Below are 25599 nucleotides of genomic sequence, written 5' to 3' on the forward strand. Positions count from 1 at the left end.
ATATCGTGTATTTTTTAAACTAATGTGGTTCGTTTTAATTCCCTCTTAAATGTAAAAGACAGATTAAATCAGAATGCATTTTTGTTTTAAAAACAGAAACTGATACAAAATTTATGATCAAAACTTATGTCACGCTGAAAATTGACCCGTTTCTTGTTATGTTATTCCCTATGTAATACAAATGATAAAACCCCTAAGCGGAAATACGATTACACTCTCTCAAGTTCGCACTGAAAAAACAACAGGAAAAATTCTTTTCCATTAAAACAAAAAAAGAAGAAGAAAAAATTAATAATAATAAGGTTCTGACTTAGCGCTAGAAGGCGAAACTAAAACCAGTTTTTAAGAAGATAGTTGGAAGACTGGCCCAGATGTTTGATTGAATCGGTAAGGAAAGATTGAGAATGAGTAATAAAGAAATTAGGTATTCTTTTTATTTCAAGAATTAGTTGATCTACGATAATCATTAGTTGATTGTCGATAATCCATCGAATACCATTTTCACATTTTCGACAGTAATCATGTCACTAGGATTTAAAGTAAGTAATTCTCTTTTTTTTTCTGCAACTGTAATATTTATTTTTGAAAATGGTGTTTATTCTTAAATATTCAAATTAAAAAGAAAGAAAAAGAACAGTTTTCGTGTATTTTACAAATTATTTCGTTTTTTTTTTTTTTTTTTTAATGGAAGATAATTTATTCCTACATGTTAGAGCAAGATATTGTCACCGTGACGTAATACAACATATATCTTTGTTCAATGGACGAACACGGCTTTATGTAATTACGTATGATATTGATTGACGATAATCCATCGAATACCATTTTCACATTTTCGACAGTAATCATGTCACTAGGATTTAAAGTAAGTAATTCTCTTTTTTTTTCTGCAACTGTAATATTTATTTTTGAAAATGGTGTTTATTCTTAAATATTCAAATTAAAAAGAAAGAAAAAGAACAGTTTTCGTGTATTTTACAAATTATTTCGTTTTTTTTTTTTTTTTTTAATGGAAGATAATTTATTCCTACATGTTAGAGCAAGATATTGTCACCGTGACGTAATACAACATATATCTTTGTTCAATGGACGAACACGGCTTTATGTAATTACGTATGATATTGATTGACGATAATCCATCGAATACCATTTTCACATTTTCGACAGTAATCATGTCACTAGGATTTAAAGCAAGTATTCCTTTTTCTTTTTTTTTCTTCTCTACAACTGTAATATTTATTTTTGAAGATAGTGTTTATTCCTAAATATTCAAATTAAAAAGAATAAGAAAAAGAACAATTTTCGTGTATTTTACAATTTAATTCGTCTTTTTTTAATGGAAGATACTATGTTATAACAAGGTATTTACACGTGACGTAATGCAACATTTTTCTTTGTTCACTGAATGAACATGCCTTTATTTAATTACGTATGATATACTAATTAGTTCATTACACAAGAAAATGGCGCATAATATGTCTATAAATATATTGTATTTTTCAATTAACATTTTATTTTACAATTATATTTACATTTTTATATTATAAGTACAAAATATAGCATTAAAAGTACTTTATAACCTTCAATTATTTATTTTTTTAATATTTTTCTTATTAAGTATAGATAATCTGGATAATCTGTGGTTATTCTATTAATTTCCTGGTGTGACAGGGAGATGCAACAGATTTACTGTATTGTAGAACTGACCTTCTACAATACACACACATATATATATAGCACAATAAATACAAAAAGGGAAAAAAAGAAAAACGAAGAAAATTAAGAAGAAAAAAAATAAGTTTTATTTTCTGCTCATAATCTGCAAGTATATAGAACTCTTAAAATAAGTTCAAAATGTAGAGAAAACATGGAAAAAATTACAGAATAATGAAAAAAAGAGAAGAAAATAAAATAATTAAAAATAAAAAAATTTATAAGAATCCGCGGAAAAAAATATTAATAAAAATCCGAAATTCAAAAATTTCAAGAATGATTCAAAATATTTATTTCTGTTTTCTTGTACGAAATACAGATTCTCAATCTTGTTACGAAAATATTTTCACTATTGAAAATTTTCCCGTTTATGTAATTTCATTTGAATTCGGTACTCGCTTTATTGTTTTCGTTTTGTTCTGTTTTTTCTTTACATTTTATTATCTGTTTTTACGTGCTATTTATTGCTTAATATGTTCTATTCTATTTTGTTTCTAAAAAATTTTTTGTAAAAGTAAAGCTCAAGGATTGTTTCTGGTTTAGTTGAAACACCTTCTTACGATAAAGTAAGAATCGTTAATTAAGGATGCACATATACCGGAAGACCCAAATAGGTGGTTATCGCTGTTTGATCAGTAAATTTCAACAATCTCATAGTCGCTTTGGCAAATGCCCGAAATGTAAGCTATAGTTTGTCTAAAGTAAGAACTCCTCTAGCCATTCGTTTGGACCCGTGACGGTTATTATGGTAACGAGATATAACTATTTCAAGTAGGGTCATTGTTTAGGACTGGTTTTGGCTCAGATCGGCTAGAGAAAGGGTTTTGTGTTAGCCCTAGAGTGAAGAGAAGCTACTCTCCCTGAGACGCTCTATTCTTGTTTCCATAGCAGCAGACGGTCTCAGATTTTGTGGCGGGGGGAGTTCTTACCGTACACAAACTATACACTAACTCTTTAATTAAATTAGTCTATTTATCAAATACCACACAGAGAATATCAATAGGAATTCAAACTAGGCTCGACAAAAAAGAAGCGTATAGAAAAATAAATATTATGAAATAGTGCCATACAAGTGACAGATTTATGTATAACTGCTAATGGCAGTATGTAATTTTCTTTATTAACTTAAAATATACATGCCTTTTATAACAGTTAAATTCTGTTTCTGCGAAATGTTCAGTCACGTGCGCAACGGCAACAAATTCACACGTTCTCGTACTCGAATCGTAAATAATCTACCATTGTCACCTTACGGCTTACTGCAAAATTGAAGGCAACAATTCATGAATGCATCTGATCTTGATTTAAGTTTACTCAATTATATTTACTAGAAATTTATGTTTACCCTTTAAAGTTTATAAGAAAAGTGCTTGATTCGTCATAAGTCCTAAGCTTAGGATTCTCAAATCTCTTAAATATTAAATAAATAATTAATTTATTTTTTGCGTGTATTTCCTTAAGAATTATTTTAAAAGCGTGTCGACAAAAATTGAAATAAGCACAGACTCAAATTTACTAATGTATCATAATTTATTTTTGTTATAAATGATTTTGAAACATTTTATAAATAATTGTGTAAAAATTTGCTTTTAAGTTTCGTTTCCTAACAATTCTGTACCTACAGTTCCCGGAATTCTAGATCAAGTACTGAATATCAAAACTTGATTTGATATTAACTTAGAAAAAGGTATTAATTCGCACAATTTTAGGAATTTTTTAACAAAAATTCGGAGGCTTATTCACAGTTTTTTCACCAGAAAAATGTTTTGCCTTAGGGTATTCATCTATCAAAAGGTACCTCAAGATTAAATCGAGTTAGCATGTCTTATATACTAGTGAATTAAATGTTTAATTTTTATAGTGGTAGTTGCGCTACAGTACGCCCCGCCAGAATTTTGTCAGGGAAAGAATTCGATGAACGGATACCACTAACTACCCTATCTGAGAAAGACCGGGAGAGCTGTGTTAAGTTCACCGGATTTTGAGCACTTGTGGTGAGAGTCGTATCAAGTTCACCGAATCTTTGAGTATTTGTAGTGAGAGCTGTATAAGTTCACGATTGTGGGTGTGGTCCCTCCTGTGCTGCTATTAGCAGTCGAGTGTGCGCAGGATCCCGTAATGTGTAAATGAGGCTCAAAAGCAACAGCGCGAATAGGACAATGACGCAGTCACAAATAGCCAATCATTTTTTTTAAAAAATGTGTACCATCCATCGAAGTAGGCGTGTTCATATCACGTCCGGGTCACCAATGGAGGAAAAGGAATTATCTGCTGTGCCAACCTTTATCTATCAAAAGGTACCTCAAGATAGAATTGAGTTAGCATGTTTTATATATTAGTGAATTAATGTTTAATATTCGTAGTGGTAGTTACGCTACAGTATCCTTAAGCCTAGCAATTCACCAATTTTATCATTTTCTATAACTGTTTTTCAACATTTTACACATTTGATATTTCGTGAGCTATTTTTTTGCATAACATCATGGTCTTAATTTTTTTAATATTTTTAAGAGATGTTTAAGTTTTTTTCTATATTCCGATGTCTTTATTTACTTTGGTTATTGGAATTATTTAGTAAATAATAAATTAAAATCTAAATGAACATAGAGGAAAACGGAAGTTAGTAAGTGTTTGGAAGTGTCTGCTTTGGTTTAAATGTACTCCACGGATGTAGGTCACGCATAACTCGCACAGGGCCCCGATTTACAGGTTTCGGGGGGCCCTCTAAGAAAAGTTGACAAGTTTCAGTGTTAAGATGCATGGTATTTAACCACAATATCCAAAGATAATTTTTTTCGACAGCAGAAAATTGTAAACAACCTGAAGCTTAGTTAAAAATACATCATATAGAAATTCAAAATTTAATTAAATAAACTGAGAAGAAGGAAAAAAAAACAATTATTCATAATTTGGTAATTTGTCATGTTTGTAACTTAGTAATTTTTTAAAAATGTAATTTGAAAGGGCCACCAACTTGTATGGGGCCCTGGGTAGGGACAGATCAAGACAAATTCAGGCCCAAGACCCAAAATTTTCCGGGTAGACTGAGTAATCTATTGAACTGCATGATTCAAAAGCAACACAGTAAAAAATTTTGAAAGCAGATAATTGAAGATCATTTTTCTAAGATAAAGTTTACACATCTAAATATTAAAGCAATATATAAAACAACAAAACAATGTTGTTTGAAAATAAAAATAGTTTGGTGACCACAAGCAATTGAAATCGGTGATTTTTGTTAAAAGTCACTGATTAGCTGAATTATTTTAAAGATTGTACCCTTCCATCTACAACTTAACGTATTTGTTAAGAATTATCTTTTAGTTCTTGTTGACACTAATCATTAACAAGAAACTTTGCGAACGTGTGTTCCCGTTGAATTTACTTAAGCCGTTGGTGTAAAAATTGCACCAATTAAAATTCAGCTGTACCTTCGAATTTGATTAGTGCAAAGTTTACACGAGTTTGGTTTAGCACAGTATAAAGAAAATTTAAAATTAAAAAAAATGCATTTTTTGAGAAAAATTTAAAAAAGAAAATAGTAATATTGTGGATTTTTTTACTAATTTTTGAGACCCCCCCCCCCAGAAAGAGTGGGCCCTAGGCCTGTGCCTAGGCGATAATCAGGCCCTGGGCACGTGCCCTGAATGCACTCCCATAAATCAGCCGATGAGAATTATCGAAATTATTATGAAATTCTGTATAGAAATAGAATAACTTAATTCATAAATGTTTAGTTTATTTTCCCATCGTGTATAGGATTTAAACATTTTGAGAATAAAAACAATCATTAGGGGTACAAATTGTTTCCAAAAATATTATATTCGAAGTTAGATGAACAAAACAATAAATATTAAATTTAAATTGCTTCCTCCTCTTCTCGTGTTTCTGAAATGATTAAAACGTGAATTTAAAAGCACACAACCTTTTTCAATTCTTAACGCAACCTTGATATTGAATTCATCTCTCCATTCATAAACAAACGAGGAAGTTCTGTTCTTAGTCGCCACTTACGTAGTTATTTAAATGCTGGCTGTTTCTTTTAGTGAAGAGAGGTGTATTGAAATATTCGCGTGATTGCTTATGAAAGTTTTAGTGTACCAAACTTTGGTGTTTAGAAATTACATTTCTTAACTATAAAAAAAAAAAGTAAATAAATGAATAAAAAAATACAACGCTATCATATGTGAACTTTTTATTAGGGTAAAATTTAAATGTAATTTAGCTTAATATTGAAATATAATGATAGCTTTCTTTCGACGTTTATGTTTAATAAAAGAAGAAGAAAATTATACGATTTTTTAACGACATAAATGAAGATGTTGTTGCTGTAATTTAATTGCGTCGCACTAGATCAGCTCAAGGGACTGTTGGCGATAGTCTGGAAAGCATCACTGAGGATTATCTGCAGACATGTAATCACAATTTTGATCTTCTGTAGAGGAGGGTGGCACCCCCGCTTCGGTAGAACAGTTTAAATAGGACCAATACCGCACATCCTCGGTTCCTACACAGACTGATCCTGGTGACACGCTCGCACACTGACGGCAGCCAGTGATGCTTGACTTCGGTGATCTGCTGGGAACCGTATCTTAACGATCAGTTCACTGTGGGACATATAATAATTTAAAAAAAGGAAAAAAATCGAAAGGATATAATCACGTCATCAGCTCACATGATTATATCCGCAAAAATAGTGCTTTCTAATATTGCATTAATATAATAATAAATTTGTCCTAATGTATAAATTTAATTTACAGCTTTGTAGCGCAGCAATATTGATATCATGGCTCATTTTTCTCCTCACATCATCGCCTGGTTATATTGAGGCTGGCCCAAACAGTAATATATCCGCCTGTCACTACTGCGATGATGACGTCGATTTTTCTGTCCGAAACCTTATTTGTTGCTCACTCACTAGCAGATGTTGCGGGTAAGACTACATGCATTTTGTTTACATTCCTAATCATATTAGAAGTTCGCGCAATCTAATATATATATATCAGTCCCTGGCTAAATTATTAGACGCACTATAAGATTTTATGTAAAACCTTAATTATCAGGTGATAACTATACAGCTTTATTGTTTTTACGCGGCTGAAACCTGTTTGCACTTGTTTACGTTCGTGTATCAAATGGTTAACATTGTAATGCAATACGTTAAAAATGAATATAAATAGGAAGTATATAAAAAAATCTCCTGAAACCCATTACATGTATGTTTAAATATAAAAGTAATGCATACAAACTCGTGCAAAATATGTAATTATTAAAAGACCACAGTGCGTCTAATAATTTGGTTTAATTATTATACTATACCAATATAATTCCTGATATAATGAATATTCTATATTTATATAATATATCGTCTAATGTAATCAATCGTCGAATTTATATCATATATCGTCTAATTTAAACCATTTATACACGAACGTATTAAGTATACTGTATTAAGGTCACCGTACTTTTCGAGTGCCGATCGTGAGAGATGTATTAAGTTCACAGTCGCGTGTGTGGTCTCTGTTGCAATTAGCAGACGAGTGTAAGCAGGATTCCATTGAGGTTTGTAAATGAGACTGAGAAGCGACAGCACGAGGAAGACGACAACGCAGTCACAAATTGCAAGTCAACTGTTCAATGTGAACCATCCATTGAAGTTAGCGTGTCAAATCGGGGTCACCAGTGTGGGGAGAGGAATAGATATCGACAATGTCAACCTTCATCTATGAAAAGGTATCTGAATATTGAATCGAGTTAGCATGTCTTATATAATAGTGAATTGGACTTATATTTATGTAGTGGTAGATACACTACAAGGTTTCAAAGAAGTCATAAAGCTAATTTTACTTATATAAAGCACTTATTAAATGCTTTGATACAGTAAACAACCTAAACCAGGGATGGCGAACCAATGGCACGCGTGCCATTTATGGCACGAGACACAATATTTTGGGCACGCCATCGATCACAATTGGGTATACTATAGCCTACGTCACAGATCGTGTTATTCCTACTAAATTTAACTAGTAAACAGCATTTTCTGCGAACCTGATTTCTAGCAACAAGTAAAAGCATCAAACGAAGTGTCTTGTTTATAAGTCGCTACTCGCCAGGTTGGAATTGTATTAGTCTAGTTCCTTTGGAAATAATTTATAGTGTTGTTTTACCGAAGTTTATGAATTTAGTTAATATATTTAAAACTCAGTTTATTAATTAAACTAAAAGGTAAATGTTATTCCTAGTAAGTGGAAGTAGTTGTGCTTTTTTCATATTATACCCAATTGTTATTACACTATACTATGAATTGTCATTACACAAATGTTATTGCACTATGAAGCATATTTAACAATTAAATTAAAATTCACAAAACAAACAAAATAATAAACATTAATAAAAACATCAACAATTAATGCTAAATAAAACAATAATAACCATAAAAAGCAAGCTAACAATAAATAACTAGCAAAAAAAATAATAAATAAATAAACAGTCCTGCTTAAACTAACATCTTACAACCTAATATAAGTTATTTGTCATCGAATCTGCAGCAACAGAAGTCACACTGATGTTACTTTAAGACATGTCAAAATGTTTTTTTTCTCAATGTAAATAAAGAGTTTTGAGTTGATAGTATATGGTATTATTATATTCCCAATAATCACGAAGTAAAAATTATTTGATGGCACGTCTATGACCTCATTAAATAATTTTTTAGAAAAAAATTCCACGTTGGTATATAAAGGTTCGCCACCCCTGACCTAAAATCATTCTTCTTAATGATTTGGCAAAATGATTGGTCGACACTTTGAGTCCTTCAGGTACCATTAATTGCTTCGTTATTTCTTTCTATAGTCATTATCTAGTCTAGATTTGAAAACACAGTTGTCGTGTGGCGTAACTACCACTATAAATATTAAATACCAATTTACTAGTATATAACACATGTTAACTTGATTCTATCTTAGGGAACCTTTGTAGAGATGAAGGTTGGCATTGCCGTAATATATATCCCCTCAGTTGCATTTTATATGAATTTTGCCCTTTTATTGTTTCGAAAAGGAGGAAGTTCTATTTTTGATGCATTATTATCATATTTTAAATATAATGAAATTTAATTTTAAAAGAAGACAGCAATTTTTATATAATTTTCATTGACGTTAGGGAGTGAACGAATTAAAGTAAGTGATATATTAAGTCATACAATTCATAAATAAAATATTCTAAATTAAGAAGAAAGGCATTTTAAAAACGAAAGTATTTAATTAAAAATAAATATAAAAAAAGAAGACAATTATTTACTTGGAATTCTAGACAATTATGATAACTGACATTAATGCGCATAGGAATCAAATTATTCAAAAATATGTCACGCCATTTAATTTTCGATCCTACAGTTCCCTATAACTCTGAACGTTATTTGAGCTTCAGAGCATGCGCATAAATTTACCTACTAATAGCAGTGTCGCTATGTTTAACGTAAGACAAACTTTAAGCAAAATTTCTCTAATGCAGAAGCAAAAATATTCTTTCTCTTCTTCAGTTGCAGTACGAAATAGCTTTGGTATTCGAATTCAACGTCACAAATTTTTATTTAGAAGTTCTGTTTGTTTTCAAAATTTTAGGATCCATTTGTAAGTTCTTCATTTAGAGTATTATAGATTTAATGTATGAATTTTTTCTTTATTTTTAGTGACTGAAAAGATTTCCAAAAGTATGTTTCTTATGAAATACTTTTTAAAAGTAAGTTTTTTTCTTCTTTAAATTAAATCTCTCCAAACAAGGGTTTTAACAATTCAACTTGAATAATTTTTATGTACCAATATTAATGGTCCAGAATATGAGTACTCATTTTTAATGCTGACAACTAATTAAGTTACGGAATCTAACACAAATGAAGAGTTGAAGACCAAAGAACGTCCCTAAAAGCAGTTTCGGAGAAAAAAAGCAACTTTGCGCTCAAAAGGTTTTCCACAGAACAGCCCATCTTCACTGTGACACAACTCTCGGGGAGAACCGATTTTTTCACGTTATTTATTTGTCAAAACTTAATAATTTTCAAAATGCAACAGATGGGAATCTAACCATCATTTTTGTGGAAAATGGACGTAAAAGGTTCTTCCCTTTTGGTCTTCAAATAACGTATTTTATTTAAATAAAATACCTTTTTTCGACTTATTTGGATTTTTAACCATAAAAAAGGGTGATAGCCGAGGTGTGAAAAGTACGGTCGGGAGAGTTTGGTTAAAAGTTAACTTAGGTCCTTTGGTTAAAAGTTAACTTTGGTTAGTGGACTTAGGTCTTTAAAGTTAATTTTACTTTTTGCGAATCTTTCGAATTTTTTATTCGAAACGAAAAATATTGGCACTCAGTTATACAATTCATTTATCCAAAGATATTTCAACCTGGAAGATAATTTTTATGGATTATTTTTTTATTTAATGATAGTTAGAATACTTTTGAATTGTAATGTATGCAAATTTTTACTAAGTAACTTAAGAGGCAAAATTTGTACGAAACTGTCCGAATAGTTCGTGAGAAAAAAAAATTAAAAAAGACTATTGTTTTTTAAAAATTTTTAACTTAAGTATTTGAAAATTTTCTCAGGCCCAGTGCCCAACTAACCAGGCTATCCCGACACTTGAGTTATGGATATTGAACAAAAATCAAACACTGCTTTTAAAATGAGATTATTATTTTCCAAAATACATGTGTATAGGCCGGGACAGCCTGGTTGGTAGTAGAGATGTAACGAATATTCTCCACTATTCGGTATTCGGCTCTTTTGCCGAATACTGAAGTTATTCGGCCGAATAATGAAGTATATGCTATTATTAATTATTTAGATTTGTGAAAGCCTTATTGTTGGCATCAAGATATTTAAAATATTACAAAAAATACATCAAGTTGTTAATTTTTTTTTAAAATATAGAAAGTTTAAAAAAGAAAATTTGTTAATATTTATTTCATTTTTAATTTAAAATTTGAAAACTATTTAATTACAAAATTAAAATTTCAAAAGTGAAACTTTTTAAAAAGTTCTTAATTTTCTGAGTTTTAATAACTTTTTTGACAAAAAAGAAAGTTAAGAATACATTTAACAGTAGTAAGTAATGAGTTCTTATCTTAAATAAAATAGCATATAAATTACAAGTATAACTATAACTAAAATATGCTTTTATTAATTATTTAGATTTATAAAAGCCATATTGCCTTGTTATTGGCATCAAGATATTTAAATTATTACAAAAAATAAATCAAGTTGTTAAAATTTTTTTAAATATTCAAAGATTAAAAAAGCAATTTTGTTAATATTTATTTCATTTTTAATTTAAAAATTACTTTAATTACAATCAAAAGAGAAATTTTTAAAAAGTAAGTATTCGGCCACCGAATATTCGGTATTCGGCATAAAATTTGGCCGAATATTCGGCCCTATCACTATTCGTTACATCACTAGTTGGTAGGGCATTTGGGCCCATTCCAAGAGGTCGTGGGTTTGATCCCTGCCGGCCGAAGACTCCCCGTGTAGTAAATGGTGACCGATGCACGTTAAATCAGTCGAGTCACAAAGTTCTCCATGTTCCCATAACAAATCAATACCTCTGAGGGTACTGATCCAGGAGTTTCCTTGTCTTTTAAATTGGTTTCAAAATTGCAAGTCTACGGAGTTGAACATTAATAGTCGTAAATCCAAAATTGGGTCGGCTGTTCAACGATGGTTATAATAATAATAATACATGCGTGGGGCTCTGTAGTAACGGGTAGCGCTTTTATTAGCGTTTTGCTAACGCATTAAAGTGGACAACTCATTTGACTTTAATAAACATTCAGGAAATTTGTAGAACAAAATCAAAAGCTAATTTTATTCCAAAATGTTCAATAATATAGTTAATAACTATTTGATTGACGCACTAAATGATAGTCTATCGATCTTACACAAAAAATCTTTCAATTACACTGAATATCATTAAACGACACTTAGAAAACCCGCAACACTTACTCTGTGCAAAGTGGATGATGCCTTGTCTGTCTCAAATTGGTATTAAATTCAATTTATAGTCGGTTGTTATCCTAAAATCAAGCTTAACGAAATGAAATCGAACATAGAATCTGTATCTATTGTAATAAACAAAGTAGGAAATGGTGAGTTTTGGTGGCGTGGAACTTCTATAGTTTGTCTACGGTAAGAACTCCCTGGTGCCTCAAAGTCTGAAGTCTTCTGCTGCTATGGAAACAAGAATAGTACATTTCAGGGAGGGTAGCTTCTCCAGGGTGCGTAGCCAAATCTGTTAACAACCTTTTAAGTACTTTCTAAGCACTCAAATAATATTTTAAAGCACTATATGCATTAACAAAATAATTTTAAAAGACTTTTACATGATCATGATAAAATAACTAGTTTCTGACAAAGAACTCTTTTCTTGATTATATTAACCATTATAAAATGATCGAGAGATTTTTCGGTTCGATATCAGAGGGTGGAAAGTGCAGCCTGAAATTGAGAATGTCTTGCAAAATGCAGCAGAGTTGCACATGAGAGTGCATTAATCTCACCGAACCCAGCTCATATGCACATACGGACTCACAATTATTTCATCAAACATGTAAAATGATTGGCGTTTTTATACGCTATGGACCAACGGTATGCCGAAATAGATTGTAGTTGAATGATTTGTAAATAACGCTGAATAGAACAATGTGAGAAGCACGCTTTTGCATAATATGTGGCGAAAATCGACATGATAAAGTAAAAAAAAATTTCATTTTCGAAAAGGGAAAATTAAGCACTTTTTAAAAACATCAAATGAAAAAAAGCACTATTAAGAGCTTTTAAAAAACGAAAATAAGCGCCTTTCAGTCCTTTATAAAAATGCTACGCACCCGGTTCTCTTCATTCTAGGGCTAAAGCAGTAGACCGAAGAAAAAGAGTTTCGCCGGTCCTAAACAATGATCCCACACCCCTACTTGAAATAGTTATAACTCGTTACTATAGTTCCCACCACCTGTCCAGACAAATGTCTAGTGTAGTTCTTACTTTAGACAAACTGTATTTAAGTAAGGGATTACTGCTTTAATTTTTAAAACTCTCCTCTCCAATGTATTTGAAGACAGATTCACACCAAAGATTATATAATGTGACAATACACAGGGTATACAAAAAGTTTGAAAAGTCTAATATTTCAAAAAATGAATTAAAAACTACTGAATGATACCAAACTAGAACTTTCACCCCAACCTTTGAGGGTTTGGCGGGGCAGCTTCGAATTCTTTAATATGAACCCCCAATTTTTTTTGTTGGAGATAGTTGCTCCACCCCTCCCTCAAAGGTTTGGGGGTAAAAGATCAAGTTTGGTATCATCAGATAGCATTTAAAAGATATTGAATGTGATTAATTTAATTTTTTTTGTACTGAGGCATATTTTTTGAGATATTTCACCATTCCCTAACTCTTTTTACACCATGTGTGTCAGACATATATATTCTTTGTTCATACCACGCTCTTAAGCAGTATTTTAAGATTTTTTTTTTCATTAAGAAAATTTAAAAATTGGAATTTCTGAAACATAGATTTTTATTTTCTTTCAGGTGAGAAGGGATGTTGATGCTGTTTATGTATAAATTATTGAAGCCAAATGTTATGTAAAATTAATCAAAATAAATTGTATTATGATGAAATGTATACTTGGATTTAAATTTGTTAACAAGCTTTTGGATGATTGGTTATGACAAAAATTTTTTTAACTAAAAATTGAACAAATCAATATGATATCAGTCTCTATAGTAAATTACACACCATTTCTCATCTTCTTTTTTGTCAGCGCAACAGCCCCTTGCAAGCCTTGGCTGTCTCAACAGCTGACAATTGCCAGCACCTCCTATCCATGGCAACTCCCTTACAAGTTCTAATCTTTAGGATTTTCAGATCATTTTCGATATTGCTGAGCCATCTAGTAGGGAGTCTATCTCTGGAACGTGACCCCTTGGGGTTCTTAAAGGTGACGATTCTCTTGGCGCTATTTTCACCATCTAGCCAATAACTGCGGCTTATTTCTGTAATTTGGGGCTGCTGACAGAGTCGGTAGAGCTCGATGTTATATCAGTTTCGCCAGCATCCCCTTTCTTGAATTGCGCCAAAGATGGCTCTGAGGATCTTTCTTTCGAAGGTTATCAATGTCTGCTGTATATCTGAATTTAGGGTCCAAGTTTAGAGTTTTAACTTTGTTTTTTGGCTGAGAAGATTCGCACACCATTTAGAATTCAAAATATTTTGATTTGTTTACAGGTACTATTCACTAAGTTTTTTTTAAAAAAAGAAAAAGAAATATTTGCAATACTTGAAAGAATAAAATGTATTTATTAATGAACTTTGAATCTTTTTAAAACATTTCAAATATATGTATAGGTTAAAATTAAATGAGTTGGCATAAAAACGATAATTGTTCTACACTAGCAATGAAAGCAAATTTTCAAGTAAAAATGAGTAGTCGAGGAACATTCGAGAGTCCTTTGGAGGGTTTTTCCCAAACTGCAACTGTACCGTTCTCATTAGAGGCAAATAAGTGTTGATTGTCTGATGAAAAAACTAGGCTGTAAAGAAAGAAACAATGAGTAACTTTTTGAACAGTAAAAAACTATAATACATTTTGCACCATTTTTGTAATTAGCATTAAGAGCTTAGTCAGTGTTTTAAATTTTACTATAAGAGATTTACTTTTTCACATACTTAAAAGATAACATCAGTGATAATTTCTAATTTATAGCTCTATTTGAACAAAAAAAAAAATAGTTTATTGCGCACATTTAAATATTTAATTATTTTATATTCGCTGTGTCACATAAATTCAATGAAGAACATTACTTGGTAGCATGAGTGGTCCACGTCACCAAATTTATACTTTTATAGTTGTCTGATACAATGCGCCTTTCCCCCCCCCAACTTCTACTATTAGTTCACACTCTCCCTATATCGTGTTCAAATTTTAAATCGTTTATAAAATACTTTTTATTCATCCACTCTAGCTCGAATACAATTTTTTTTCAAAACTTCTAGCAGTTTGTTGGACTGTGAATGCAGACATGTAGGAAATTTTTTTTAATTAAAAATATGTCTGTAAATTTAAACATTTTTTTCTTTTTTGTTACGCGCTTTTTTATTTATTTTTCATGATGTAAGTTGATAGTTATTTTCATACATTTTATTCTTTTCTTTTCCCACTTTTATGACTGTTACGGGGTCTGTTTTGAATGTTGATTAATAGAGTAACTTAAAAAAAAAAAGGAAAACTTGTCATACAGCAAAATCCTCAATCGCAATAGGGAAAAAAACTTATTTTCTCAGATAATTTAAAGTAAATAATTGACAATACCAAATTAAAAACTGCATTTGCCTTAAAAATATATGAATAGGAAATATAAATCTTGAAAAGGAGCGCCTATTTTTGAGCGCTTGAAACATGTTGACTGTTATTTCCTATTTATATATTTTTGAAGCAAATGAAGTGTTCAGATAGGTAATATTTCACCGTGGACCCACTAGAACAAGAAAGCAGGGAAGGCTATGGTTGCGATGGGCTGACTCAGTGGAATCTGATTTTCTTGCAAGTACTTTCTTTCCTTCCAGACGCGGATATGTACCTAGGTTAGTAAAACCCTTACCCGTATAATCCACGTCTGGCCACTACTTCCAGCCAACCTCAATCAATTATTTAAAGTTTCGAAAGAAACGAGGTTAAAATTTTGTTTACAAATATACAGAAATATTAATTTGTTTACAAATATACAGAAATATTAATTATAGTTTAAACAAGACTTTTTATTTTTTATATGTCATATAGAAAGTGACAATAAAGGAATTTTGAAAAGTAAATTAATAAAGGAAAAAAAAAGGTTAATGAAAAAAAAAAATTTTTTTTTAAATTTTTTTTTTAGTTCTCCATTAAAATTTTGATTTCCATGTATTAAATAATAAAAGAAAGTAATTAAAATTCTATAATAATAAATAAAAAATTAAATAGAAAAGATATGTACAGTATTTACAACATATAGGTAAGCATTCCAAAATATATAATAATTATTATTTTTTTTTTATATTTAAAATTTTAGAATATTATCATTATGAGAAAGAAAATTCATTACTAATAATAATTTGGTTTTAAGTGTATTGTTAGTTATGAATTGTTTTTGCCAAGTTGGTAAATTAGTGATATTCGATGCACGAGTATGCCATGAAGCTGTATAGATGCATTCCGTAAGATAGGGTTCTGGAGTGCCCAGAAGGCCGCATGGGCAGTGATCAGAAAATAATTGGAGATCAAAGAAAAATCGGAAGTCGATGTGGAGAAATCTTCAAAGGAAAGCACTGGCTCACATTGGGCTGTCTGGCCAACTATGATGATGAATATTTTACCGTTTCAATTTCTTGGGATTATTTATTTAAGTAATCGATAGTTTTCAAAATGTCACTTACTTCAAACTAAAGCAATCTTAAATTTAAAAATACTTGCCATTTTATAGGAAAATGAAACTTGTCACAAATGATTTCTCTTACAGGTTTCAAGTCCCAAGAGCTCCAAAGACTAAAAAGAAGAAAATATGTATAATTCATTGCTTTTATCATGCAGCACACTATATTAACACCTTAAAAAAGGTAACTTTGGAGTCAGTAATGAATGATAAATTGTAAAAAGATATGCCAGGGTGCATAGCCAGATTTTTCAACAAAAAATAAGCACCTTTTAAGTACTTTACATAAACTTTCAAAAACTTTACATAATCTTGATAAAATAAATAGTTTCTGATAAATACTGCAGAGAAAATTGTGAAAATAATGAATTTTTTGTAATTTAGAACAACAAACGATACGGCGAAGAAAAAATCTCTTTAAGAGATAGAAAATTAAGCACTTTTTACAAATCAGGAATAAAAAAGCATCTCTAAGGGCTTTTAAAAAACGTAAATCAAAAATATGTACCTTTAAGCTATTTTTAAAAACGCTCCGCATGCTGTATACAAACAATAAAATTAAAAATCAAAGATGATTCACAAAATAAAGAAATTTTTTTTTCTATCAACGACACGAGAGTTCGGAAAGAGTTTCTTCAGAACCAGTTTTCTGTCAATTCAATAATCTGCCTGTTTTAATATTGTTGTATCCAAGTATCAAATGTGCCTAAGGTTACAAATTTTATTACAGCAATCTCCTTACAAGGGCATCTTTCACATTTCGTAAACATTTATAAGCATTTTGAGTAAGAACATTACGAATTCTGTTATAAAAAAACTAGTGCAAAAGGTAGAGAATTATAATAAAATACAAGAAATATAAAAGTTTAATTTGTTAGTTTAATGAGTAGTAATTATAAGATTTTGCATAAGATGTATTACTATTGTTGTAAATTTTATATTATTTCCATTATGTATTCTAATTATTACCATTATATATATATATATATTGTAAAATAAATACCAAAAGGACAAAAAGAAAAAAAAAACGAAGAAAATTAAGAAAAACAATGATTTTTTTCTTAAATAAAAGTTAATTTTCTAAAATTATTAATTGTTAACTTCTTTAAATTATCCAGTATAATATCACCTTGCTCACATTCATTTTCGGGCCCATCCTCGGTAAGTAACAAATCAAACACATTTCAGTACTGCAGTTCGAAGGCACTTTAAAACGAAAGCCCTCTATTTATGCTTTTACCTGAATTTGCGCTTCTGTTTTCATATTTTGTAATCTGGTAATCTTGTTATGAAAATATTTAAAATCATTTTTTCCCGCTCATGTGAGTTCATTTGAATTCGCTACTCGCTTTACAGATTTCGTTTTATTCTGATTTTTTTTTAACATTTTATTTTCTGTTTTTACTTAATGTGTTCTATTTTATCTTATTTAAAAAATTATTAGTAATTTTTTTTAGCGCTCCCCACACTATTGTATTGATATATTTTGTTTTGGCTATATTAATACAATATTTGAAAGCACTCTTTTTTGTGGAAATAAATGTGTGAGCTGATGAAAAGATAATATCTTTTTCTTCCATCCCCCCCAATTTTTATTATCCCCCTTTTTTTTGGATTTTCATTATTTTTTTCTTTTCTCCTTTTTTCATTGTTCTGTAATTTTCTCCATGTTTTCTTAACATTTTGAACAGGCATTTTTGTTTCTTAGTATATTATAATACCGATTTCTAATAATGGTTTATTACTCTGATAATTTTGTTGGTTCATTTGATTATCCTGCATGAAGAAAATCAATTGTAGATCTGTATGCTTTATTGTAGGGCAAACTACTTTTTTTACAAGATATATAATAAAATTTAATATGATATGATATGAAAAATTTAAATGGTACAAGAAATGGATTCAGCTATGCTACACCAAATTCAATATACAAAAAAAAAAAAAAAAACCTACAAGGTGTTTATGGTAACAAAATTAAATGAAGATAGAAATAAAAAAGTCAATAAATAAATTAAAATAATCAAAGATCATCTTTAAAATCAATAAAGTGTGTATAGATACCATATATTTCCACATCGCATTCCAGTAGCAATGACATTGACAGAAATCCCTTCTGGTGCTGTGGAATAACACATTGCAGTGACAACATCAGGGATATTTACACAACCTATGCTCTCCCCATTTATTGTACATACTTTCAAATGACCCTGATCATCTAGATATCAGTACAAAAAAATAAATATTTACATTGTTGAGGAAAAAAAATTAATAATATTCTAATAGCTTCTTTATCAATCTAAACTTAGTCATAAAAATATACTTTATCAAGTCTCGTATTATTCTAGTGTTAATCAGATAATATACAAGGGTTTTAAAAAGAGAATTTTATTTTTTAAAAATGTTTGGTATATACACTGTGGCAGAATCGTGGTGACACGGCGACATTGACGCAGAACGCTTCTGAGTTCTTACTGAAAGATTTTTTCTTTGGGAAGTAAAAAATTTAGGTTTCCTTTTCTGTAGAAACTTTTGAAAATTTTTATCTTTTCTTCAGAATTATATTCAAAACATACCTTTCTCGTGCATCGGAGTGGAAAAAAATGCTTATAACTTTTTTATTCTCATTTGAGAATAATGAAAAATAAAGAATAATGAAGTAAAAAATTTGGTTTTCTTTTCTGTAGAAATTTCATTCAATTTTTTCATGGCATTATTCCTGTTGAATTCCACATAGTTTTTAAAATCTGATATTTTTAATACAATATTATTTATTACAACAATTGAATATCGAAATGAAAATATACATTCAGTAACCCTTTTTTTAAGAGTGCAATTTGCATGATTTTGTCGGCAATCGCTTTCATTGGTAGTTACTGCTACAGATTTCACGATTTTTTTAATGTGATGACGAATTACAAAATGCGAAAAAGAAAATAATTAGTATGTTATCTTCCTACAAAATGTGAGAATATCGCCCATAATATTAGAATAAAAAAATGATTACACATTCAATTAATTTTTTTTTTATTGATCCGATTTATTTATTTATTTTTTGATGTTAATGCTTTAGTTACTTTAAAATAGTAACATATATATTTGCCATTTTTAAATATCTTGGAGAAAGATATTAGTATTAGAGAGGTATGTCACAGAAAGCTCAAAAAATACTTCTACAGGGGTTATATAATCTATCATTGACAAAATTTTGTGATTCAAAATTTCTTTCAATTTGCACTAAATATAATTTTTGCAAAGATCACGAAATATATTAAAAAGAAACTATCACAACTGAGTTAACAATAAATAAAACCTTAAATTTTTACATTATTCAATGCATCGTTAATCTGGGAGAATGTCTTGTTGTTTTTTTCCTCACATAAATTTGAACATTCCATGGTATTTTTTATTAAACTTTCCAAACCTCCACTGGGAAAAATTGTACTGAAATTTCTTTGCTATGCAATACTTTTCTATTGAATAACATTAGGAAATTCGTTTTCTGATGTAGAAAAGTCTACAACTTGAAGTTCAGAGAAAGCTGGTACTAAAGTTTAGAGGGATACAATTTTAACCTTTCGACACTTTAGCTAATAATTCATTATAGATTTTCGTAAATGTCATGAACTAACTTGAAAAAAAAAACTAGTATAACCGATTCTGTAATTAAAATTTTATCAGGGCTTATACTCAAAGTAAAAAACAGAAATTTTATGACAGCATCGATAATTTTGCAGTACCTAATAATAATTCATATTACCTAATAATAATACAGGATACCAAAAACTAAAACACTTAAAGAATTTGATAGTCTGTTCGAGTCAATAAAGAAATATTTTGAAAAAGCACGAAAGGCAGTTTATAAGCATAGAAAGGTAAAAGTTTTTAAAAGTAATATTACATATACAAAAGTTTTATAACACTAATGTATATCAATATGGAATGTCATGTTTCATTTCTCAAAGGTATAAAAAAAAGAAACTTTTCTTGCAAAGGATTAACATGGTGGCTACAAACATTAAAGGGGAAAAAAATTCTTAAATTCTTTTCTAAACTTATTTTATAAATTTTTTATTTTATTTTTGTAACAGGTGGCATAAATTTAATTATAAATTTCAAAGTTAAGCCTACTTCCTAATTCTCAAACATAAAATACATTAAAAAACATATGTACGGTTAGGGTTGAAAAAATAGCAAACTCTTAGGTGCCTCAAATAAATTATTTTTTCTGAATTTTTTTCCAGGTTTCTCTATTTTTCCTGATTTTCTCATCCAGGGGCCACCCTGAAGAAAATAGTAACATATATATACATAACTAATATCAAGCAACAGAAGCAATTCCTGTTTACAAAATAAAAAATTGAAAAAAAAAACCTTCATGTACAGAATGGAACAGTATATAAATTTTTAATTATAAATGTAAGAATTTTTTTTAATATTCTGATATTATTAGCAATATTCTCCTGTTCTAAAAAAAGTTTTGTACAGTTAATTTTTTAAAATTTTACATGCAGAAACAGAAAAAAAGCTCGGCAGAAAGAAAATCTTTCCAAAAATTCTGCAGATAAAAAAATTCAAACTTTTTTGCCTTCCAAATAAAAAGTCTTTCTGCAAGAACTCTATAATGTTCAACAACAATGTCGCCGTGTCGTCACGATTCTGCCATGGGGTTACAACCATTGAGAGCAGTATTACGAGAAAAAGGAAAAAGACTCGAGAAGCACATTTTTAAACTTGATATAGTATGAAACATACAAAATAAGTGAACTTACGTTCATTGCTTATGGAAGCAACATCTCCAAGGGTATCACTGACGCACACCAGATCGATCGATTCTTCGTGTTTTGTCAGAGTACGAACATAGCAAAGCCTACAACAAAGAATTAAGTATGGATAAGCAGAAACAATTCAGAACTATCAATTGGTTAGAAGGTGAGCAAAACTTATGAAGGAATTTGAGTGATTATATATATATATATATATATATATATATATATATATATATATATATATATATATATATATATATAAATTTAAATTCAATTCTTACTTAAGTACGCAAAGAAAATTTTTATTTTAGTTACTTACTTCAGTTATTAAATATTAAACATTTTTCTTTCATATAAAACTAGAATTAATTAATTGAATTAATATTTGAAAAAAACTGTATTAACATCAAGTGTCACACAGAAGTGATTACAGAAGTTAATCAATGTTACATTACTTAAAATGTTATTACAGTTAAAAAATTAAGTGATACATATAAATGTAGATAAAAATATTACTTGTTCAAGTCCCAAACTATGACGGATTTGTCTTTACTGCCAGATACAAAAACACTAAATGGCTTGCATATACAGATGGAAGTAATTGTATCGGTATGACCTTTTAACTGAAGAGGTAAGGTTTGCTGTAACCTATCAAGCTGCAAAAGTAATTTTTTGAGGTTATTTCAGACATTTGCATTATAAGTAAGTAAATTTCTAGTTTTAAGTTTTTTTACATTTTGGTGACCAACAATATATCTATTTATATATATGGCGACAAAATAATGGAGACACTTTTATACTAATACATTTCTTTCCATATTTCACAAGCAATACTTCAAGAATCATTTTATAACTTCAGAAGTGTTTAGATCATGCACTTTCTCATACTTATCAATGAAGTTTAAACTTTTAAAGGCTTAAGGGACCACCAATACATTACAAATGGAAAATAGTGTTTGGAAGTCCCTATGCCCAAAAATGTAGCAATAAATTTATAACTTCTAGTGATTATTTTAATAATTATATGCAATAATTGCACAAAATTTCATAATCCTAACTTAAATATTTATGGAGATATGGACATTTTCATAAAAAACTACTTTTTTTGTACAATTTTTTTTGCTGTCACTTTAAAAATACTCAATAAAATTAAACAAATTTTTTAAAGCAATTTAAAATTAGTAACAAATTTATTGCTAAAAAATTTCTAAAGATATGACTAATTAAAATAGTTTTTTTATACAGTGTATAAGCAGGAAAAAATTGAATTTTTTAAAAATTTTTTTGTAGAAAATCGTATTTGGCAACTAATAATAATAAAAAAAAAACTGATTTGAAAATCTTAAAAATTAAAAAAGTTTCAAGCAATTTTCTAAGTGGCTTTTGTACTTTTTTAAAAGAAACTCAAAATAATAAGGGGTTCTGCACAAAAAATATACAAAGAAAATAAAAATACGAAATAAATAAAAGAAACACAAAAATAGAATATGAAAAAATTGAAAATGAAAAATACAAAATAAAATAAAAATTCCAGAAATTACAAAATAAAACACAAATAAAAACATAAATTTAAGAGCAGAAACAGATGTCTATTTACTTAGCTATTAACTAGCAAAAATTAAAACTGCTTGTGAAATGTCATGTAGTACCTTCGATAACAATTTGAAGTCAATGGAGGTAACCAATACTATTTTTTGAAAACTTTCATCCATACAGAGTGAAAACGTTGAATGCAGAAAACAAAAGTTAGTCAAGAACCAATGTTTTATTTAAAATATTTCAAAGCTACAATTTGTAATAACATGTTTAAGCTAAACTGGATCTCTAGGTGTAACAAAAAATAAACACTTACATTATTTGAGTCCAGAGATAGTGTGTACACAAATATTGTTCCAGATAAGTGTGCAACAAAAAGTTCACGGCAATCAGGCACAGATGCACAGAGACACACCTGTAAAACACATTTAATTGTATTTCGTGAATTTATAACTAATTTATTGTTAAATTCTTCATACTTAAAAACTGTCAAAACAGGGTTTCTGTCCAAGTTATTTACTGCCTTTTATTTCAATACCATTAAAGTAAAAGTAGAGTTACTCAGGTGAGTAGGCAAATCTTTCACCAAAAAATAAGCATCTTTTAAGTACTTTTGGAGCACTCAAAAATATTTTTAAACACTATATACATTAACAAAATGCAAAATAATTTTCAAAGACTTTTACATGATCATGATAAATTAACTAGTTTCTGACAAAGAACTCTTTTGTTGATTATATTAGCCACCATAAAAAGATCGAGAGATTTTTGGTTCGATTTCAGAGGATGGAAAATGAAGCCTGAAATTGAGAATATCTTGCAAAATGCAGCAGAGTTGCATATGAGAGTGCCAGAAACTCACCGAACTCAGCTCAGTAGGCGCACACATGTACTGGCAAGTATTTCATCATACATGTAAAAGGATTGGCTCTTTCATACACTATGGACCGATGGTAGGCCAAAATGGATTGTGGTTGAATGAATTGTAAAAACGTTGAATAGAACAATGTGAAAAGCTCGCTTTTGCATAATACATGGCGAAAACCGACATGGTAAAGAAGAAAATCTCATTTTTGAAAAGGGAAAATTAAGCCCTTTTTAAAAACACCTATTTAAAAAAGCAGCTTTAAGGGATTTTAAAAATTGATATTCAGCACTTTTAAGCACTTTCTAAAAAAGCTGCGCACTTGTTATATCGAATGTCTACATACTTTGGGGGCACAATAAGATTTTTTTAAAAATTTTAATGTTATACATGTATCAACTAGAAATGTATTTATATGTTATGCAGAAAATTATTTTGCAGAGTGTTAATTACGGTTAAAAATAATTGAAATAAATTCAGAAAATAACATAGAGAACATATCTGAAAGTTTTTATCTAAAATAATCTGATATTTTTGTTTGTTGATTAATTTTTTTGACTGTCAAGTCGACCAACAAAGTATGCATCGAGTCCAAAGCGCAAAAATGATTTTCGTTTGTGAATGGTGCTCTACCCACCCTCTACAGAAAAAAATTCTCTTTCAGATTATGCTTGTTGTCATTTGTGACTCTTAATCAATTTTTATCATGAAGAAATGAAATCAGATAGGAATGTTACAATTGTGACTTCTCAAGAGATAAAGGAGGGAATTCTAAGAAAATGGAAGATCTTGGGGTGGTCAGAAGTGAGTCTTCTTTTGTCAGAAAAGATGAAAAAAGTGGCAAAATATGATAAAATAAGATTTTTTACATTATTTGAAAACCAATAATAAATGGAGGAAATAAGGCAGAAATTTGGAGAAAAAAATCGTTTAACAGGGTTTTATTGCTTCACAGAATATCGTAATATTGAGAGGAGCATGACATTAATTCATATGCCAGTTTGACGGGACAATAAACGATATTATCGTAAAAAAGGGAGTTATTGCTGTATTGGATATCATAGTAGTGAGAGTTCAATGTATATAATATTAATTCTTATTTTTTTAATATTATATTGTGGAAAACTAAATAAATTTAAAGTTTTTCAGAAACTTCAAAATGAGATTGACAATTGAGGTTGCTTTTAGAAGGTTTCTTCTCCAAAAGGCTTTTTAGCAAATACAGTACACTCTCGATTATCCGTGCTCATTCCGGAGTCACGCAAAAAATATAAAGAGAAACATTTTCAAGATTAAAAATATTTGATTCATGCAGTTATAACACTACAAAATTTTTGGAAAGCAATATTCATTATTGGATTGCAGTATATGGAATATCAGCAGCATGGTCAAAGGTAAAATCGTCTGCGTTATCACGATCTTGGAGAAAAATCATACCGCTTGATGAACAATCCTCTTCAGATGTTCAAGAAAAATATGATAACAGTATTCTCGAACAATCAAAAGAATTCTAAGGTTTCGAAATTCGTGATGAAGAAAATTTAGAAGTTTGGTTTCAAAGTGATGCATGTGAGCCTGGCTTCCAGTATTTGACTGATAAAGCCGTCGTCATATTTTTTGTACTGATATTGAATTTTTCTTTAATAAAAGGAGTTTTCGGATTATCCATATTTTTCGATTGTCCGTGCGACCTGTCCCGGTGATTAACCCGGATAATCGGGAGTGCACTGTAATGTGATTATTTTATAACTATTGCAAATATGTAACAGTCATTTAATACTCTAAGCATTAAGCCTTCTGACTAAAATCTCTTTTAAGAATATTTAAATTATTTAAAATGATTTTCAGTCACTCACTTTTTCTGTAAAATAGCATATATAGTATGAAATCAAAAAATTACTTCAAGTTTAATAAGAAACTCACGCTGTGAATTTTCTTTTGCGAAAGGCCTTAAAATACAACCCTAAATAGTTTATTTAGGGTTGTTTTATGACTACTATTTATAGACTACTTTTAAGTGTAACCTGTGTTACTTTTGTGTAAACACAAGTGTATAACATTACTTACAGGATCGAGGCTGTTTTCCTTCAGTAATGGTATAGCAGGCTGGTCTCTGCATAATTTTATTCTAATCACATTATCTTTGTGACCCCAGCTCACTAATGCAGCAGACATGATGTAAGTGGCACTTGATACATTGGATCCTTAAGAATAAATTTTGTAATAATATAAATTATGTTAAAATAATAAATTTCA

General features: G+C 29.5%; 1 protein-coding gene and 1 long non-coding RNA gene across 7 annotated transcripts in view; one reads left to right on the forward strand and one right to left on the reverse strand.

The window, feature by feature from the left end:
* Window positions 1–344: 344 nt before the first annotated feature.
* On the forward strand, window positions 345–13393 carry LOC107449941 (uncharacterized). Of its 3 annotated transcripts, none has more exons than XR_015432421.1 (4): window positions 345–539; window positions 6474–6646; window positions 9404–9453; window positions 13300–13393. It is a non-coding gene; the product is annotated as an uncharacterized LOC107449941 (long non-coding RNA). The 3 variants fall into 3 exon arrangements; XR_015432420.1 differs by lacking the exon at window positions 345–539 and adding an exon at window positions 755–865; XR_015432419.1 differs by lacking the exon at window positions 345–539 and adding an exon at window positions 1048–1190.
* A 655-nt stretch (window positions 13394–14048) lies between these two features.
* mv (lysosomal-trafficking regulator mauve) overlaps window positions 14049–25599 on the reverse strand; it is a 132028-nt gene continuing 120477 nt past the window's right edge. For all 4 annotated transcript variants that reach the window (XM_087158776.1, XM_087158775.1, XM_087158773.1 and 1 more), the window contains 7 exons: window positions 25411–25547; window positions 22795–22893; window positions 21459–21598; window positions 20946–21043; window positions 18238–18391; window positions 16218–16289; window positions 14049–14301 (listed from right to left, as the gene is read on the reverse strand). In XM_087158776.1, coding sequence (XP_087014902.1) covers window positions 14181–14301; window positions 16218–16289; window positions 18238–18391; window positions 20946–21043; window positions 21459–21598; window positions 22795–22893; window positions 25411–25547 — 821 coding nt within the window. In that variant the 3' untranslated portion in view covers window positions 14049–14180. The remainder of the gene's footprint in view (window positions 14302–16217; window positions 16290–18237; window positions 18392–20945; window positions 21044–21458; window positions 21599–22794; window positions 22894–25410; window positions 25548–25599) is intronic.

Source organism: Parasteatoda tepidariorum, chromosome 3, assembly GCF_982258835.1.
Source record: "Parasteatoda tepidariorum strain Cologne lab strain chromosome 3, Ptep-v5.0, whole genome shotgun sequence".
In the NCBI taxonomy this organism is placed as follows: domain Eukaryota; kingdom Metazoa; phylum Arthropoda; class Arachnida; order Araneae; family Theridiidae; genus Parasteatoda; species Parasteatoda tepidariorum.